The sequence below is a fragment of the Prosopis cineraria genome, unplaced genomic scaffold (genome assembly GCF_029017545.1).
Source record: "Prosopis cineraria cultivar Desert tree isolate PC_DT_omini unplaced genomic scaffold, ASM2901754v1 PC11, whole genome shotgun sequence".
Taxonomy (NCBI): domain Eukaryota; kingdom Viridiplantae; phylum Streptophyta; class Magnoliopsida; order Fabales; family Fabaceae; genus Prosopis; species Prosopis cineraria.
The window spans coordinates 10,429,331-10,450,651 of record NW_026555342.1 but is presented as its reverse complement, the minus strand read 5'-3'; the positions used below and the strand labels follow the sequence as shown (position 1 = coordinate 10,450,651).

At 31.0% G+C, this 21,321-nt stretch overlaps 2 protein-coding genes across 2 annotated transcripts; one reads left to right on the top strand and one right to left on the bottom strand.

Annotated features, from left to right (window-relative positions):
- Window positions 1-4,048: 4,048 nt before the first annotated feature.
- LOC129285908 (cysteine proteinase mucunain-like) lies at window positions 4,049-6,307 on the bottom strand. The gene is made up of 5 exons (XM_054921887.1): window positions 5,665-6,307; window positions 5,323-5,558; window positions 5,089-5,229; window positions 4,557-5,012; window positions 4,049-4,445 (listed from the first exon to the last, which is right to left on the bottom strand). Exons 1-5 carry the CDS (start codon window positions 6,155-6,157, stop codon window positions 4,347-4,349), a joined length of 1,425 nt encoding a protein of 474 aa, XP_054777862.1. The 5' UTR covers window positions 6,158-6,307; the 3' UTR covers window positions 4,049-4,346.
- Window positions 6,308-11,250: 4,943 nt separating this feature from the next.
- Window positions 11,251-13,117, top strand: LOC129285977 (leucine-rich repeat extensin-like protein 3). The gene has a single exon (XM_054921997.1). The coding sequence runs from the start codon at window positions 11,399-11,401 to the stop codon at window positions 12,860-12,862; it is 1,464 nt and encodes a 487-aa protein (XP_054777972.1). The 5' UTR covers window positions 11,251-11,398; the 3' UTR covers window positions 12,863-13,117.
- The last annotated feature ends 8,204 nt before the right edge of the window (window positions 13,118-21,321 follow it).

Sequence of the window (21,321 nt, the reverse complement as noted above, 5' to 3'; positions counted from 1 at the left end):
ATTAATTGCAATTTGCAAAGGAATGAGATGGATGAAGCAGTGGTCAGCCCTACCTCTGTATATATTTTGGGGTTTGGGTGCAACAAGGTGGAAAGGGATAAATCATTGAGGTGATGATGGAGAGAGTAAAGTGAGACACTCAGCTGTCTGTCACTCTTTAGTAGAATCATACAAGCAAAGCAACATCTTTCTACTTGAACTTGTAAATCTGATGATGGCCACACACCCATTTATACTCCCTTTAATCTTTTTTATCAAGCCATTTAACTTTTTACTAAATTTGTGATCTCTATGAGAGATAAATTCTCACCCCAAAACTTGTAAATTTGTGTTTTTTGAATATTATTTATTAAAGACTCAGAACATGATTTCATAAGTCTAAATATAGGTAATTAGCATTCATCGAATGCACATCTACAAGAATTTACGATTCAGAGATGGTAAACTTAACAATAAACATTAAGAGCAGCTTTTGATTTTGGTCCTTCTAAGTTTTTTTTTTTTTTTTAATGTGTACCCTATGTACCATTAAGAGTTTGTTGGGTGTTTAAGAGCTGAGGCATTGAGTTGATTGATGATAGGGTTGAGAATCCATGTTTTCTCACAGTGTCAGTACCACATACGAAAGATCCCCAACGCCTTTGAAAGTGAAATTCCCAAGAATAATTTGAAAGCAGGATGCACTTTGGAAGCCAAATTGTTTATAAAAATGGGCCTGCACTCTTGTACGTACGTTACTCATTCTTTTCCCAATCTCCGACCGAGTTATGCTCTTCTGTTACTTGTGAACGAGCTTCACAGGGCATCATTATTGATTTCAAAGCTTCACAGGGCATCATTACTGATTTCAAATTGAGAAGTCACAATGCAGGTTTATTTTCCATTTGGAACAAGACATTGTGGTGAACTTGGGACAACATTAGTTATGGTTTTCCCAACACTGTTTTGTAGCCGCGTACTATAGCCTTCTCTCTTTCTTTCTTTCATAAGGACCCAGCTAAAACCGTGCAATCATTTAAAAAAAAAATAGTCAGGAAACACCCAAATGTAAAATGATCTCATACCATAATGGTGGATCATAAATAATTCTAGGATAAAGGGGCAAAATAATCAAAAAGTTGTCAGCTAATAACATCTAGTATTTTAAAATGAGAAAAAGCGCAAAAGTGTTCATGAAGTTATTTTTTTAGTGCATTTGTGACCAAACAGTTAAATTTCATATCTACAACATAATGGTCAAAGTTGGTGATTTATAACAATTTGGTCACAGATGCACAGAAAAAATAATTTCATGGATACTCATCTATTTTTTCTCGTTTTAGGCTATCAAATTCTTCTGAGCAACAACTTTTTAGTTATTTTTGTCCCTTTGCCCAAAATTATAATATCAAAACTATCCCTATCAATTTGATGAACCATTCAATCAGCACAATAATTTGCTTTTCTAAAAACTTTGTTAATGGAGACTACTAATCATGCATAGGGCTGTGCAAAAGTCTTGTAGTCTTATTCGGTCCGGTCCGACCTATGAAAATCCGGTCCTGTCCAATCCTGTAAAATGCTGGTCCTATAGGATCAAAAAGACCAAAAAGATAGGACTGATTTTTCGGGTAAAACTAGACTAGAGACCAAGCATCTGAACTAAGTGGTCCGGTTTGGTCCTATATAATTATTTTAATATAATTAAAATTAATTTATAAATTATTAATTAATAAGCCTTAGAAAAAAAAAGTCTCAATCCTGCCTTTCACTTTGCACTCTGATCGAAAAAAAAACTCAACACTGTTACTCAACAGCACTTAACATCTCAATCACTCACTCAACTTTGCTCTCATTCTCAATTTCTTCAGTGCGCCAAAGCCCTAGCCCCTGCCTTGCACTTTGCACTCTGATCTTGATCTGTTCGAACTCTGAAGGAACATGTCTGTGGGCTGATTTTTATTACTTCTGTTCTTGCTGATTTTTTCCTCTGGTCTATTTTTGGTCTTTCCTCTGATTTTTTATTGAAGTTATGTATTTAAATCATTTGAAGTTTGGACTGTAACTAAAATATTATTTTCTTGGTATTAGAAATTATTATGGATTTATTATAATTATAAGTGTTTTTATTATCTTAATTGAATTTGTTAAATTGAAATAGATTATTGGTCATCATAGAGAAAAAAAAAAGGCCAAGTGAGTATTTGACTAACAGGACCAATCTCCCAGTCCTATGGACCAAATTCAGTCTTGTTAATCTCTAGGTTTTTACAGGATCAGACCGGATTATGGGTTACCTAACCCAGTCCTTTTCATAAAAAGGATCAAACTCCGGGTTAGGCTAAAGTCCAGTCCCGTTCAGTCTTTTGTGCAGCCCTAATCATGCATAAGAAGGTTCCTAATGCTTCTAACAAGATTATTAAGAGGGTGATAAAGCATGTATTCATTTTGTATAAGATGAATAGCTTTTAAAAAGTCACAGTGAACATTGAAATGAGAGTAATTTTCTTCCCAACAGAGTTTAAGACTTTTCAGGATTGCCAAAAACTCTGTAGTAATACCGAGATGATACCTAGATATTTTGTAAACCTATATTTTCAAGATCCTTGCAAGTCTTATATGACTCCGTCACAAGTAACGAACCCATAAGAATCAATAGAGTCATCAATGTCTAACTTGACCCAACTTGGATCTAGAGGTATCTATTTTGAGAACAAGTCTTTTTACCGGATTATTTTTGTAAAAAAAAAATTATTTATTTACACAAGCTTAATGACAAACCTTTATTTTTAATTGTTTGAAATTTGAATTTAACCTTAAACATTTTTTGGCTTTAAAAGATTCTTAAACAAATTTACATTAATAAACTCCATTATGTGTTTGTCCCCAAACAGCTCCAAGAGTAATGCGTGCGTGCATAATTGAGGATTTAAGTTGTTCTATGTTCGTGTGACCAAAGCTTAATGGTATTTAATTCGGTGATTATGAGCCCAATGTTCACATCTATAGTTTCCGCCTATATATAGGCGAGGATGCAGATAGGACGAGATGCCAGGCTCTAGAGTTCTCAAGCCACTTCTTCCCTCCTCTTTTGCCTATGCACCATGTTCATCTGAGTTGCTTTCTAGTCAGTTTTGCTATTCTGTTATCTTGTTTGTATAGGAAGTGTTTGTTTAATCTTAAAAAATTGTTAGTATACCGGAATAGTTTTTAAAAATAGTGTCATTTGACACAACTCAAGCAATGCACCTCTCAATTTACCTGCACACAGCCAACATAATATAGGGGGTAAGTAGCGAGATAGCAGATTAAGATTCCAACCCCATACTGCCGTTGTGAGATTAGAAACTACTGTAGCCTTTGAGTTACAATCCCAACTCATATCGACTGAATTTGTTCTCCTCGGTAACAAAAAGGAATCTTTAATTCTTCTCTCCAACCATTGTGGCTTGCAAGATGAGAACGCATCGCTCCCGAACCTATACATGGCGGCATTTTGAAATTGTCAAGTAACGGAAATTTTCATAATTGGGATTTTGAATCATTTTTCATTACTTTATTCTTGAATGAAATCAATCTGAACCAACTTTGTATGTATATATACCAGCTCCTCCTAAAAATTAATTACTTAAATACTAAAACATTTGACTTGATAAATCATTAATAAATCGATGGATCTAAATAAGACATTTGACACTTAGTGAGGCACTTCTGTACACCACTGCTGGATTTGAAAGCTTTAGTACACCATCGCATACAACCTATGGGTCTACAGTCACAAAGAGAACGAGCACATCTATTTTTGGCGTCTATTAACATTTAACACAATATAAGTACTATTTAAACATTTCTCCATCCAGTGACAAACAAGAACTCCTGAGTCATTTGAAAATTTCCCCTTTCATTATCTGCGAAAATTTTTGAATGGGTCTTGTTTTAAAACCATCAGGCCTGGGAACTATCAACTAATCATAAGAAAATTTTCTTTTGCTTCGTAGCTTCGTTTTTGCAAGTGCCAACTTATCTGGACGAAAAAAATCATTTGCAAACAGATGACAATAAAGATATGTGGAATCATCTCGAAGAATTACTCGAATATTAAAAAAGCGGGCTTAATATGGTTCAAGTTAAAACTATGTACAGTATATACCACTAAGTTTCTATTATTCAAGCAGTTCCCCCTTGTCTGAAACGGAACGGAGCTTCAAAATGCAGAATCTAAAATGCGAGCTTTAAAAGTGTAGAATAATAAAGCATATTTACAGCAATGACAATTCAAATTGAAAAATTCTGAAGTCGCATTCCATCTCATATACGTTCCTCATCGTCTTGAGTCCTCAAGAAAGTCTTGTCATTTCACAAACATATCAAACGAAGTTGATCCTGGCAGCATATCTTTGCTGACCTCTCAAGCTTGAAGCCGGGGATCGCCTCAAAGCTTTTATTCCAAATGGATTCTCACTGCTCTGTTTCATTCACAGCAGCTCATTCCCATCAGCAAAGTCATATCGAATGCCCAAGTTATATGGATACAGAATACCTCATTCGAGAAGGAAGTGTAATGGAGTAATACTTACCACTCTGCAAGTTCCAGCTCTTGCATCACAGACAGGGTAATCAGAAGGGCAACAACTCAAATGGTCGTCACAGCAGGTTGCAGATTCAAGAGGGCAACATCCCCATCCAAAGCAGAAGTTTTGGTACTCATAGACGCAGCAACAAGTGGAACCAGAAGGACAAGAGTAGTAATCATCACATTGAGTCTCAGGCTTTGATGGAGACGGAGGGGAAGGCCCAGGATTAGGAGGGTTGTTACCCTTCTTTGTAGGGTACGATGCCTCCATTGCGATGCCACACTTGCCTGTCTTGCCACCACTTGCCACGTTCCTCTCTAGCTTGATGTAACCCTCCTCTCCCCACGATGGACCCCACGAGTTCCTCACTAACCAGTAATTCTTACCATTCTCCGTTCCATATCCCACCGCCACCACTCCATGATCAAGCTGCGTTCCACACTGCTCTGTGAATACACCCTGCCAAAATCCCATCTCAGAGACACACACTTCTTTGAGAGTGCTGAATGGTCAAAGATATTTAGAGTATGATTACCGAGTGATAAAGCTGAAATGCCCTGCCACCAGCTTCAATGGCAACACTAACTGGCTGGTTCGCAACAGCCTTCATCAAGGAAAGCTCATCATTTTCTGGGACATCTTCGTATCCATCAATGGTGACGACACGGGCATTTTTCTGGGAATCCAAACAGAACTTAATATTGGTGTTAGATTATAGAGCAGGAAGTTCAATTGGAAGATGCGTAGGAACTTAAGATGAGAGTCATACCCTGTTGGGATCGCATGCACCATCACGAGCACGGTAAGGGTAATCCTCGTCGGTGTCAATGCCTCCATTGGTGATGATGAACTCAAAGGCATAGTCCATGAGACCTCCATTGCATCCCTGGTTGTAAGATCTGTCACAATCCACCAGTTCTTGCTCTGACAGCGATATGAGGTCCCCGGTCACGATTTGATTGATCCCTTCCACGGCTCCGATGGCAGAGAATGACCAGCAACTCCCTTCATTTTCAAAACCCCACTCCATTAATCTCATTTAATGGAAAACGATATAACACCCACCTACTGCAGTTTTTCCTATCTAATCATCTAAATAAATAAAACTAACCGCATTGGCCTTGATCTTTCACTGGAACCACAGCACCCTTGGCTCTCCAATCCACGGTGTCAGGCAACTGGTCGCCGGCGTGGTAGGCGTAGCGATCGCTCTTCGTGGAGCCGGAGAGCGATCGCCTGGATCGGTTCATCTTGGCACCCAAATAGATGGACCGGTACTCGTCGTTGGTAAGATCAGCGAACCGGGTGAGACCGAGGTTGAATGAGCGGTTCTCTACGTTATTGTGCTCATCAATGAAGCGGAGGTTATCCTTAAAGATCTGAAATCTCCTCTCCTTCTCTCCCAAGGCATTGTGGGCTTTGCCATGCCTGACGAGCCAGGACTCGTACATGCTCCTCACGTGCCTCTCGTCTCGGAGAGCGCCTTTGGGCACGTGGCTGGCGTCATAGTCGATGATGGACATGTCCAAAGCAGAGGCGATAGCAGAGAAGGAAAGAAGAAGGAGAAAGAGACGCGTCGACAACGATGTTTGAAAGGAGTCCATTGTTGTGGTGGAAATGGAGAGAAGAGATTGGGAGGAAGGAGAAGGAGATCACAGAGATGGAGGTGATCAGAAGAAAGAGGCAGCAGATTGGTTAGAAGAACAGAAAGAGCAAGGAAATAGGAGTTCGTATCTGTCACGCTTGTCAAATTGTTCATCATCCCAAGACCATGAGGTGGAATTTACCCTAGATTCGGGCCTTCATTCCTTTCCCAACAACCCTCGCCATACTCTGTTTCAACAATTAATATTTTAATTTTTTTTCCTAATACAATAATAAAATATGGAAAAACACCACTGTAGATATTTATAATTAATCAATTTTGAATCCGGTTTCTATAATTTATTTTATCTTAATTCAATTTTTACAATTTAATACATTAAATTTTTTAATCTTTAAAAAGTAAAATATTTAAATCTTTCTTTAAAAATATAAAATTAAGAACCCTTATATTTTTATTAAATAATTATATGATTTTAAACTTAATTATATAATTTTTACAACTCAAAATTTGAATAATTATATTTTTTAAAAATATTTTTTATACATAAAATTTTTTTATAAAAAATTGATTAAAATTTAAACAGTTTATTAAAACAATTTTTTTCAATTTTTACTAAAAATGTTAAATTAAATTTTCTGTAGAATCTAAGAGTATTTTTTTAAAAAAAATTAATAATTCATTATTAATTTTAACCTTAAGAGTTTAACATATATAATAGATCAAATTATAAGAGTTTAATTAAATAAAATAAATTACAAAGACTTAATTTAAAGTTGAGTAAACTATAAGGAACAGCAGATATATTTTTTATAAAATATTTGTAATTATAACTAGCATCCAAAGTTATTTGGATTTTTTTTTTGGCAGCGAATATGATATCGTTCCAATAACGAAGGCCATCATAACTAAGTTCAGTTATATCTTCTGTCATCAATGTATAACTATTAATTTGTTTTTAACTTGAAAATCTTCTGCGCGATAACTTTCAACTATCACGCCCTTCTCAAATTTCAAGAATACGGCTCCTTCCGATATCTGCGATACTTTAAACATCCTAATTAAATGTCTGTTTGGCTTTTTGTTAGTTAAAAATTAATTTATTAAAAGTTTATTTGATAAAAATTACCTTAATAAAACACAATTATTATAATAAAATTTATAATTAGATATTTTTTTAAAAAAATTAATTTAAAAAATTAAAAATTATTTAGATTATAACAGTAAAATATACTTTTGAATTTATAATTACAAAAAATAAAATTAATTTATAATGATTTGTAATTTTTATTATATAAATGTAATATATTTAAGTTTAAAATATTTAAAAACTGTGATAAAAAATTAAAATAATATAAAATTTGATATGTTAAATAATAAAAACAAAAAATATAAAGTTTGGTATATTAAAAAATTATACAATAAATAGTTTAACATATATTAAGATTGAAAATTAATATGATTCAAAAGGTATATATGATAAACTTCTTTTATTCAAAAAAGTTTAACCAACTGGACAAACATTGGACAATGAAAATTTTAAATAACAAAAAATTTTATATATTGGACAAAAAATTTATAAATAGTTGAATATAATGTTAAAAATTAACATGATTAATTATTTTATTTATAATGTTAAAAACTTAATCTCTAATTATTATTATTTAAATAATGATTATATTTTTTAATGAATTAATAATTATTTTTAAATAAATGAATAATAAATTAAATTTGAAATAGTATAATTAGATGACATCTCATTTTTTTAAATTTATTTTTCAAAAACTTCATCCTCTAAATTCATTTTTAATAACATTCTCTAATGCACTTTTATCTTTTGCTTTTTATTTTTTTAAACAACATCCGGCATCTTGAAAGTGGAAAAGTACTTCTCAAAAGTCAAAAATAAGTTTACCAAACACATGCTAAATTCTTACAGGTTCAAGTGTAAGAATATTTATTGTTGCATGGGATCCTACGTATTGAACCATTTCATACAACTTTGATGTTAAATATGGAATCTTTTGCAGACTGCTTCATTTGATTTTATTTACAAGATAAATAAATAGGATTTTTTGGTTATATTTATAAGTTATATTAATAAATTTTCATCACAAATTTTTTATTTTATCCTCAATTGAATATTGAAGAGAGAAAATATATTGTTAAAATATATATATTTAAGATGAGCAAAGTAAAGAACTTATTAAATTGAACAAAATTAATAAATTTTAAGATTTTTTAATTCTAATAAAATATATTATAAATGACTTATAAATAGAATTAGAAGGATATAATTATTTATTAAACATTGCCAAATATGCTCCTTTTCAATTAATATTTGTCAAACAATGAAAAATATGCTCCTATTCAATTAATGTAAAAGTAGGAGAGAAAATAGAGTTTATCTATTATTTTATTTTATTTTCAACAAAATCGATAGAGATAGATTTACAAAAAGAGCATGGTTTTTGAAACGATTGAGGTTAGTAATTACCTTAACTCCATTTCTTAATCACAACATTTGATTAAAATGATCTTATACTAAGAATTGGAATGAGTGTGTTTAAGGATATCTAATTATTAAAATTTTAATAAAAGATAACATTCCTTAAATGTCCTTAAAAAAAGAACAAGGTGGTTGAAATAGTTTATTTCATGGTCATTACTTTTTCTCCTAAATATAATTTAATCACTATGATTGAGAAAGCATGCTTTGTTAGATTAGTGAGACATAATACTTACAACACTCCAAGACAAAGAAAGGAGAAATCCCACCACGGCCTCGTTTTTCAAGTAATCAATTTAATATTTGACAACTAGCGGGCACACGTGTTAATAGAAGGTTCAAATTTGGACCCCATGCTCATGAGGAGATTACCGTTGCCAAAAAGGCAACTAGCCATTAGCAAATCCCATCAGTGTTTGTTTCTCCTATGTAAACGGAGTTACAGATGATGTTCAAACGATGAAACAGACAAGAGTAGGTACACGAAGTACTATTGATGAGGTTCCAATTCTAACTTGAATGGCATGATTTCCTGATTACCCAGTATGATAAGAGGCATGGAATGATTCATGAACGCGTCTAATTTACTAAAATCGTTTTGTCACGTTACCAATATTCAGTTCATATGTAGACGGTACAAAAAACTTCAAAATTCATAAAATCAGGAAGGGGATTGAACGCCTCGTACTGAGTTCTTTCTGCTTACGTGCGGATTTACAGTTGACAATAAAATGGAGAATTGGGTAGCTACTGTTACAGAAGGAAAAAAAGGATTTAAAATAAAAAGTTAAAAAAGACCGATTTTTGGTTTTGAATAAAATCTGGACAACATTGTTCAAAAAGGAGTACCAGATTAAGTCTCTAGACCAACAGGCTTCTTATCATCATCCATTGCCTTTGTACAGTAAAGTGGGTGTTTACCATGACAACAAAGATGGCCCGAGCTAACAGATACTTGACTAGTAATTAAATGACAAAAATCTAGCATAATTAATTATGTTTTTCAAAGGATGTTGATCAAGATCCTGTTTAGTAACCGTAAAAAAAAAAAAAAAAGCAAAGACTGAAAACTCTGTGTTGGAACAACCTTCGAATTGGCCTGTGTCTAGAAGTTGAGATTACAACTTGCTTGGCGCGAACTATGTCCATTGATCACACGGCAAAAGCGACATCGTTTAATGGATTGATTGCCCCATCCATATGTCCAAGTCTCTCCTTTATTTTCAGCTTCCATGAAAAATTAAAGGCTTGCATGCTTCATGTCTCGACCTCTCTCTTTTTCTTTTTCTTTTTCGGGCCAACTTCATGTCTCCATCTCATGAGTATGATATTTTCTTCACCTACATTAACCACATTGTTAACAGTTGCATCCCAACATGCTATTAGTTATTGTACATTTATATTAACTTCCCCTTATACCCTTATATATTTATTGTACACTTCAAATTTATTGACTGCAACTTGCTAACAGTGATGATTGGGAATTCTGTGTTTAAAAGGTGTGGTCAGACTATTTATGTCGTCTTCCTTGAATTATATCCACCAGAGGCCCAATAAAGCGGAGATTTTTCTGCAGAGAGCTCGAAGATCACTAGCATTTAATCTCCAACGGGAGAACCCGTTTGAATGCATAACTTTTAACTTTTAGAATATATTGCTATACTTTTTGAACGTAGAATATTGTTTGAAAATTTTATGACTGAATAAATTAATTTTTTAAATGTACATTGAGAAAGCTATTAAAAGTATATTTGAGAATTAATTTTTTGAAGTTTTTTAAATTGACCTTTTGGTGTTGAGTTTTTAAATTTATTATACTGTCCTTATTCCCTTACAATACTTATTACGTGCTCTGTTTTATTAAAATTTGAATTTAATGCAATAGCTATAAAGCCAAATAAATTATATAGGGAAGTAATTTTGTAAACCTTTTGTATATGAAAAAGAAAAAAATATTTTTAATCCTATTTATAAGATATGACATTCAATATTAATGACTGTTGAATTATTTATTATATTTTTTTTAATATTAAAATTTACATTTTTTATTCTTATTATTTAACATATTAAATTTTATGTTATTTTGATTTTTTTTATATTTTTAATATATTATATTTGTATAACAAAAATTATAAATTATCATAAATCAATGTCCTTTTTTATCACTATACATTCAAAAGTACATTTTAAAAACACAAATCATTATTAATCTAAATAACTTTTAATTTATTAAACTAACTTTTAAAAAAATATATCCAAACATAAATTTTATTATAACAACTAATTTTATTAAATTAATTTAAATTAAATAAATTTTTATCAAATAAATTTTTAATAAATTAAAAACCAAATACATGGAGTAGACCAAATTTTCCTTTCAAGTCAATCCTTCGGGTGGGTGTAACCATGTGCTTTGTTTACTAGCATGAAGCGTCTTTAGTGTTAAAGTCGAGAAATTTAGGGCCTACCGAAAAGGTTGTTTATTAGCCTTCTCCTCTGCTCGCACAAGGGAAAAAAGGAAAAGGCACATAATCATCTCAGAAGACAACCCCCCCTCCCCCTCTCTTTTTTGTTTTTGCCGTAGATAGATCATTTATGGCTCTTATGCGAGGCTTGACTTTTCAACATGTACGATCAAGACACATTTTCTCGATATATATATAATCCCATACGACCCCAGCTTTCATTACACCCAACTCTCATCAGCTTCTTGTGCTTGTCTGGAAGTTGAAGATGGATAACATCACTCTATGTGTTCTATTGTTGATATTTGCTAGTGCTTTCCTGCCTCATTCTTCACATTCGCATGAGCTGACCAGGTCGAAAAGAGAAGCTTTAGAGATTATCATTGGCGGCGGCGGCGGCGATACTGGAAATGCTCCTTCGTCTTCCCCAGAATGTGGAGAATGTCAAAGTCCTCCGCCTTCTCCTCCACCTTCATGCTCACCTCCTCCTCCACCGCCGCCATGCCCACCTCCGCCCTCTCCTCCCCCACCGCCGCCTCCGCCTCCTCCCCCTCCACCCCCGCCGCCTCCCCCTCCCCCACCGCCGCCTCCCCCACCACCGCAACCCAGGCTGAAACGAGCAAAAAAAGTGCTTCTAAAATTCAAGCAGAACATCTGCGATCCGCAGGGCCGAACGTCAAACTGGAAGATGTCCAACGACGTATGTAAATTCAATGGCATCCGTTGCGCCACATATCCGAACGAAAAACAGAAGGCAGTGGCGGGACTGGACTTTAATGGCTACGCATTCTCCGCGGTGCAGAAGGATAAACCGCTTGACCTTTTCGGAATCTTGGCCCCGATCCCAGAGTTAGCATTCTTCCATGTGAACTCCAACAATTTCAGCGGCCAAGTCCCACCTCAAATCTCCCAGTTCCCATACTTCTTCGAGCTCGACCTCAGCAACAACAAGATAAGCGGTGAGTTTCCGAAAGAGGTCCTTCTATCGAAACAACTTGTGTTCCTGGATCTCAGGTTCAACGAACTTTGCGGTTCGATTCCACCGCAGCTCTTTAAGCTGCAACTAGACGTCATCTTCATCAACAACAACCAGCTCACCGGATGCCTTCCCGATGACTTCGGGTCCACGCCGGCCAGGTATCTTACATTCGCCAACAACAAGTTAACGGGTCCGATCCCCAAGAGTATTGGTAAAGCCACGAACATCACGGAGGTGCTGTTCCTGGGGAATCAGTTTTCTGGATGTTTACCTTATGAGATTGGGTTCCTCGTCAAAGCTACGGTTTTCGACGTGAGCAAGAACTGGCTGACCGGTCCAATCCCGCACTCCTTTGCCTGCTTGGATAACATCCAGTTCTTGAATTTGGCTGATAATCAGTTCTACGGGCCCGTTCCGGAGTCGGTGTGCAAGCTTTCAGGGCTCCGAAACGGGAATTTGACGCTGTCGGGTAATTATTTTACCCAGGTGGGACCAGAATGCAGGAAGCTGATAGACGCGAAGGTGCTGGACGTGCGGCGGAATTGCATTCTAGGACTTCGCGATCAGAGAACACAGGCTGAGTGCACCAAGTTCTTCTCCGAGGTCAAGCCGTGTCCGAACCCCAGGACTTTGCACATCGTACCTTGTAACAAGTACTATGAGAGCTACGAGAAGACGGTGCCGGGACCGGCGGCAGCAGGTTCACCGCCGACTCCGGTGACCTACAAGTCACTCAAACCGCATCGCTTGTGAATCAGCATTATGACGAGGCATTTTGAATAACTGTTGTCTCTTAATTTTAATCATATGCCTATTTGCACATAATCTATCTTTAATTGTGGCCCTCCATCGGCCCTTGATTTGTATAATAGAGTAATGAATAAGCTGTACAAGTGTACTGTGACCCGATTTGGCATCTTTCACTCGATGGCAGATTGGATATTACTAAAGTATGGTGTAATCATTGTAGTTGTTATTCGTGCAATAAAAATAAAATAATTCTAAATATAGATATTTTTAAACGTGAATTTCCCTTTTTTTCCCTTTTAAATAAAAATAATTTATTTAAACTTAACTTTATTTATTTTTTTAATTATTAAATTTAAATAATATTTATATATTTAAACTACAATAAGCGTATAATATAATTATATATATTACTTGTTAAATAGTTCAAAATAATTTTTTTAATAATATTATAGATAACTTTATTATCACTCACAAATATGTCCCTGTCGTCGTGTCAAAATTAGTTTCTATGATTCTCTCTTTTATATAGGTTTTTTTCTTTTCTCTCTTTATATTTTTATTTTCTTCATTTATATTTATTTATAAATATTTTTGCTCGTTGATTTTATTTTTTCCCCTTTGATTGAAATGTGTTTGAAAGTTCAACTAAAATTGTCACAGTCATTTTATTTTTATTCTATCATCTATTTTTTATCAACATTTATTCTCTATTTTTCATTAATTAAAACCAATTTAATAATATTACATGCAATGTTATCAATGTTTTCATTTTGAAACTCATGTCTTTCATTGTAATTTAAACATATAAAATTAATTCTGGCTAAAATATTAAAAAATATTTTTATCAAAATTAATTTTAAAAAATAATAATATTCAAACATGATTTTGTTATAATATAGAGAGAATTTTAGTTAAGAATCAAGAGACAGATTTAATTTAAGATAGATTTAAAAATATTTTAAAATTTTAGTTCAATTCAAGGGAGAAAAGTTAAAAAAACTTTGATAATAAAAAAACTAAAATACCCTTTACGTGTTATACATAATCACTGATTACTAATTTTCTTACTATATTTATTAATTTATCAATATCATTTGTAAATTACATGAATTTTTTAGACAATCAGTAACATTAGTTGTTAATTTATTAATTTACTAATATCAGTTATAAATTACAAGACCTATCAGTAATTTACAATTGATATTAATAAATTAACAAGTGAAGTTAACAATTTAACAAATGATATTGCCCTTATGATTAAAAAATTGATATCAAGTCTTATATAATTATTGACATTTCAACTCATGTAATTTGCAACTCATATTTATAAATTAATAAGTAAATTAAAACAATTAATAACTAGTGATTTTGTATAATAGATAAAGGATATTTTAATCATTTCATTGTCGAAATTCTTTTACCTTTTCTTTCCTGAATTTAATTAAAATTTCAAAATATTATTGGACCTACATGAAATTAAATCTCTTCCCTTATACTTAAACTAAAATTCTCCCTATAATATATTTCTTTTGGTCCAAAACATAAGTTAAAAAAAATTCACATACCAATAAAGTCATGATTCTCATAAAAATATGTATTACTATTTTTTTTACCTCTAGTCCCATTACTAATGTACTAATATGATGAGTGAGGAATATTTTTATACAAATATTTATATTAAAAAAAATGCAAGAGTTGATTTAAAATAGGAAAATAATTACTTGTACTAAGCTTCTTACATTTTAAACCAACATTAATTTTAAAAATATGATTATATTTTAGGCAAGGGAGTAACCAATTATAATGAAACACTAATTATATTAATTAATTTTTTTATAATTAATAATATTCCATCCAAATTCATATTCCATTCAAATTCAAATGGCCTGTTGATGCAGAATGGGGGAAGAGAAGGGGAAAGAGAAAATAGAAAAGAATCATTAGAAAGAATAGAGAGAAGAAAAAACTCAAAGAAGAGGCAAGATAATAATAATTTTTATTTAATCAAATGTGTATCTAAAACAAATGAGCTAAGGCGCTATTTATAAGCCTTAACCTTAATCTTATATTTGAATGCGAGAAGTTATAGAAATCCTAGATCAAATTAAAAGATAATAGTAAATATTAAAATATAACAATAATTCAAATATTATGACAACTAAAATAAAATATTTTTAATTAATAAAATATTTTTAAAAAATATCTTTGATCTTTCAATCTTTTCAAGTCTTCAATATCTTTAATTTTTTTTTTCTTCCCATCATTTTTTCCTCTCTTAAAGAACTTTCCTCCGGAGAGTAGAATTGTGGATATGCTCTAGAAGTATGACAAGATTGAAAGACTCTAAGTCATTGCTGTATCTGGGAATCACTTCCAGCAAATCAAATACCAATAAATGACATCAAGTGAACAACAAACAATTTAAGCATGTAGAGTCATAAAGTGCAAGTCTGAAAATCCTTTCCAGTAAATGAGGGAATATTGGAGGGGACCATATAGTTCAAGAATAATTCGTGCTTTCAGAGTTGCAATAACCTTAACACTATGTGGTATAGCATAACAACAAGGTAAAATAGGAGTAGGATCAAATTGCATACTACCATCAATAATTTCAAAAGGAATAACCATCATAGGTAGATTTTGTATATGTAGTTACTATGTTATATTATTGACTTCTACTTGTTTCTTAGCGTCACCTATCTTTACGGGGGGTATACAATTTTCAATATGATTTGAATCCTCCTTCACATCTAAAGCATCACATACATTAATCTCAAAATTATCAACACCATTGATTTTTGACACCACATATATAGGCAAAAGGTCTTTGTTGAGCATATTATCCCTTTTAAAAGTTAAAATATTAAGGTTTTTTAGTTGAGCATATTATCCCTTTTAAAAGTTAAAATATTAAGGTTTTTTTATTTTAAGATACTATCAATAGGATTAAAAGTTTCTTTCTTTCGATATGACTTTTCTTTCTTAAGGAAGCTTTGGAGTTCATCAATTTTATCTCCCACAAGTTCAATACTAATAATAACATTAATGATGATTGACATAATCATAATGGTGATGATCAGCATAGTCATGTTGACAATAATAATTATATTGATAACAATCAATATAATCATATTGACAATTAAATGAGGCTATAAAATCATGATTGAAGTTTTTTTTTTCTGAGAGGTTGTAATATCCTATTTGAAAAAATATTTTCAAGTTGCCCCCACCTAAAAGGTGGAAACCCTATTCAACAAGTCTAATTCTCCAAGAATTCAAAAGTTTCTCATAGATCAAACATGCTAAATAAGTAATAACATAAATGAAGTATACAAAATGACCTCTTGAGGCCTAGAAACCCCTCAGAAAAACTGATAAAAACTCTGACTAGCTTAAGATATTTTGACTCGGGTATAGGGCTGAATTGTGTGTGAGAGTTGGATGTGACCTAAGATTATAAGAAAGAGGATTAAAAGTTATCAGTCAATTTTTTTTGGATTAAATCAAATGAAAAAAAATTCAAATGAGTGAAGGAATGTAAGGAAAATATGAAATCAAAAGAAGGAAGAAAGGAAATAAAATATGAAAAAAATAATAGCAAAAAAAAAAAGAAAATATGTGAGAATGGCTTGAAGTGAAGGAAAGTGAAAACAAACAAGAATAATAGAAAAAAGGAATTAGTAAAAGAGACAAGTAGTACGGGACTTAGAATTTAGGATTGAAGAACCTTGCTGATTAATTTGAAGAGCTTTACATTATGAAACTTATCTCCCAAAGTGTTTATGTATGATGATTTTTAGTACTAAAAAGATATTTTAGAGTGAGTTTGATAATAGAATGAAGCAAAGTGAGAATCTTGGCTTTGATGCTAATTGATGCAGAACATGAGAAGAAAAGGGGAAAGAGAACATAGAAAAAAGATAAAGGGATCACTAGAAAGAATAGTGAGAAGAGAAAACTCAAAGAAGAAATAAGATAATGATAATTCTTATTCAATCAAATATGTGTCTAAAATAAATGAGCTAATTAGGCACTATTTATATACCTCAATCTTAACTTTAGAATTAAATGCGAGAAATTATAAAAAATTGAAATAAAATAATAATATAATAAATATTAAAAAATAATAATTTAAATATTAAGATAATCAAAATAAAATATTTTTAATTAATAAAATATGTTTGATTTTTGAATTTTCTTTTCAATATGTTTAATTTTTTTCCCCCTTCCCATCACCTGCGCTCCCTGCTCTTCAATTTCAATTATATCTATCGGGAGCATTTATTATTTGTCAGAATTTTTATCCTACAAAACAAACTTCTGTCCTTCTGTGAACGTGTCGTCAATAAAAGTGTGCACTTTGAACAATCAACAAAGTGGCTTCTTTTTTCTCCAAGAATTAAAAAAAATCGATCGAGTGGCTGCTTTTGTACGCAGTTCGAGACAAAAAAGTTTCTGAAAAAGGTAATAATAAAATACCACGAGTGCCCCAACTTATAAATTAAAAAAGCCAAGAAATAAAATATTTATTATTTATTATTATTACATAATATTTTTTATATTTTTTTATAAATTATTTTTATTAATCTCATCAATAAAAAATATAAAAAATAAAATTTTAAATTTTAAATATACCCTCGTATAATAAATTTAAAAAATAATATTATATTAATTTTTTTATAAATAATAATTTTAAAAATATTTTTTAAATATCATTTAAAAAGTCATACCATAATTTATAAATAAAATTAAATAAATTTTTTAAAATATGACTTATAATTAAAATGAGAGGGGGTATTTATAACTTTTTTAAAATATTAAAAGAGAACAAAACATTAAACATAAAAAAAATTAAAAAAACTGTAAGATTGATAAAAAATATTATAAATATTATAATAAAATTTAATTTAATTTTATATTGCTAAGAAATATATGTTAGTTAAATAAATTTTAAAACATTAAATGAATCACTGTTATACTTTGCATTAAATAAATCAAAATAAATTTAATAATATCAAATGCAATTTTATTCACCACTGTAATTTACATATTTAAAAATTAATTTTAATTAAAATTATTTAAATATTTGTAATTTTATCAAAATTAATTTTAAAGAATATCACCCAAATATTGCCATGGTATAATATACTCCATCTGTTTAAAAATAGAAAGTATTTTTAATTGAATCTCATTTTCTAATAAAATAATTACTTACTTTCAAACTAACATTATCTTTTCATATTTACTTCTATTAAACACCCTATAATAATTAAAAAGTCACTATCAATAAGGATATTTAAAAAAAAAAGGACAACGATTATATTTTGAAAGACTAAAAATATTTTATAATTTTAAACATTCAACTCCTCAAAAAATATTTTATATTTTTTAATGAGAGGAGTAATTAATTATAATATTTTTATGGGAATCTTTAAATTTTTTTTTCCAATACCTGTAGAAGTATGTATTCTTGGTAACACATCTTCTCATTGCTCAAGATCGCAGGTGACTGTAGATAATTCTTATGAGGTGAGCTTTTTTGGGTTCTATTAGCAATTCCTACTTGATGGCGTTGGTCGGATCCTGATACTTGTCTCTGTCTTTATACTTGCGTGTTTTCATTTGTGTTGTATTTTTTTAGAAGAAAACTCATATACTTACTTAAGTATTCAATTAAGTCAAAAAATGTGGATCTTTTATAGATTATTTATTCTATAATAAATTATTATTATTGATTAAATTAATATATTAAGATTCACATGTTATGATTTAATTGAATATAAGTATATTCAATATATAAGATTAAGTACATAAGTCTTACCTTTTCTTTCATGGGCACCTTAAATAACTTAAGTTTTTATATATTAATTGTTCTATATTAATATAAGTTTGACTTATATTAAAAAAATAATAAGTTATAACTAAAATCTAACATATGAATCAATTTTTTTTATAATTAATTATATCAAAAGATATGATGGCTCGTTAATTACTTTGCTGCACTATACTCATCCTGTCCAATTTAAAAGTAATTTGGTGTTTCAAAAATACAAGACAATTGGAAAAAAATAAAATTTTATTAAATATATTTTTTCAATATTATTTTTTCCTCCTTATTATATGATCTCTTTTCTAAAATTATTAAATGAATTATATTTTAAAAAATTTATGTTTTGTTTTGAACAAGAAAAGTTGTACTGCATCTGTCCCAAATTATTAAACATTTTTTTAAAGAAATTTGATATCCCAAAATATAAGATACTTTGATAAAAATAAAAATTTATTGATTATGCTTTTTTAATATTATCCTTTTCATTATATTCTCTCCCTTTAACATTCTTTTACACATGAAATATTAAATAAAAGATATTTTTAAAAATTTATATTTTTATTTTAAAAAGATAAAATTATAAATTCATTTCCTCTTGTGTTTATTGATGATGAAATTTGAATATTTTTACTTTAGATATGATGTTCATTTTTATTTATGAATGATAAAGTCAAGAGCGTGACTTAAGATTGAGGTTCACTTTAACTCCATTTCTTAAGTGGAGTGAGTATATCTAAGGACATCTTATTATTGAAAATTTAATAAAACATCATAATCCTTAAATGTCGTTAAAAAAGAATAGGGTGGATGAAATAGTTATTTCATGGTCATTAATTTTTTTCTACTAGATGTAATTTAATCACTATCGTTGATAAAGCATACTTTATTAGATTAGTTATACATAATAAGCATACAACACCATAAGATATAAAAAGGAGAAATCTCATCACTGTTTTTTTTTTTAAGTAATCAATTTAATATTTACAGCTTGCGTGCACGCATGTTAATGTTAGCTTTTCCAACGAGGCGGCAACTAGCCATTGGCAAATCCCACCGGTTTTTGTTTCTTCCATGCAAACGAAGTCACGTACAGAAAATTTTCAAGTAATGAAACAGAACAAGGCTATAGGTATGAGAAATACTAATAACAAGACTGCGATTTTGATGAGGTTAAGATGATCGATGAGAGGCATGGAGTGATCCATGAACACGTCTAATTTACTAAAATCATTTTTTCATGTTACTAATAATCAGTGCATGCATAGACGGTTCAAAAAACCTCAAAATTCGTAAAGTCAGAAAGGGGATGAATGAACGCCTCGTATTTCATTGAGTTTGTCTGCTTACATATAGATGTACAGATGATACCAAAATGGAGAATTGGGTACCCACTGCCACAGAAGAGTTAAAAGGATTTAAAAATAAAAAGGTAAAAAAAAAAAAGACAAATTGAAAACTCTGTTTTGGAACAACCTTCGAATTCAGCCTGTGTCTGTAAGTTAAGATTACAACTTGTTTGGCGCGAATTATGTCCATTGATCACATGGCATGAAGCGACATCGTTTAATGGATTGTTTGTCCCATCTGTATGTCCCCGTCTCTCCTTTATTTTCAGCTTCCATGTAAATTAAAGGCGTACATGCTTCATGCGTCCACCTCAGGAGTATGATACTTTCTTAACATAACTACAGTGATTGTTAACAGTTGGATCCCTACTTCCCCTTATATAGTTATTATACACTTCTAATATTTCGACTGCAACTTGCTAATAGTAATTAATAATGATTGGGGAATTCTGTGTTTAAAAGTTGTGGCGTGGAACTATTTGAGTCCTCTTCCTTGCATTATATGCCCCAAAGGCACTATCACAAGAAAGGGGATACCTGACGCTTATTTGACAAAAATAATAAATAAAAAAGTAAAAAATAATTGATGATTGTTTATAAACAACCGTCAAATATTTTAATATATACTTGACAATTATTTACTAAAAATTGTCAAGTATATATTTAACTATTTTTTAATATAACTATCAAATAACTATGAAACATACTTGATGGTTTTGATTAAACAAACGCAATTGATAGTTTAAAAAAAATTAAAAATGCAAATGTACTTGAAGCTTATTTTAAAACAATCAAGTATTGCCATTTAAATTATCTTTCATAATTATTTTCTCTTTGCATTTTTGCAACTCTTTTGTCATTAGAAATGCACCTAGTGCTATTGAACCCCATTTTCTGTCATTTCAACTAGCAAAAAATACATTTTCACGCTAGATTCTTGGTGGGTTTTGAATTTTCAGCCTCTATCATTCTCATGGGTGCTCGTGTGGGTGGATTTGTCTCTTTGTTTTTCCATTTTCAGCTTCTTCTCTTCTTCTTGAGGTTAGCTCTTGCTTTCTCAATCATTAATCTTCATTTTAAATATTTAGCTTGTTGATTCTAATCTATATACACAATGAGTGGTTTCAATATTAATTATTTTGACCTTTATTGTTGTTTTTGTTAGTGGACATTTGAAATTGTGAGTTTTGGGTGCTTGTTCTATAATTGAATTATGAGTTTAGATTTTTTATTTTTTGAGTTGTCAATTTTTACATTGCTAGTATTCGAATTGATTGAAAATTAGC

Bases quoted from the DNA above. Each gene is read 5' to 3' on its own strand.
- LOC129285908 (XM_054921887.1), bottom strand. From the start codon at position 6,157: ATGGACTCCTTTCAAACATCGTTGTCGACGCGTCTCTTTCTCCTTCTT. The intron at 5,559-5,664 runs GTTAGTTTTATT...TTGAAAATGAAG, and splicing joins GAAAGATCAAGGCCAATGCG to GGAGTTGCTGGTCATTCTCT. The intron at 5,013-5,088 runs GTAATCATACTC...GGATTTTGGCAG, and splicing joins CATTTCAGCTTTATCACTCG to GGTGTATTCACAGAGCAGTG.
- LOC129285977 (XM_054921997.1), top strand. From the start codon at position 11,399: ATGGATAACATCACTCTATGTGTTCTATTGTTGATATTTGCTAGTGCT.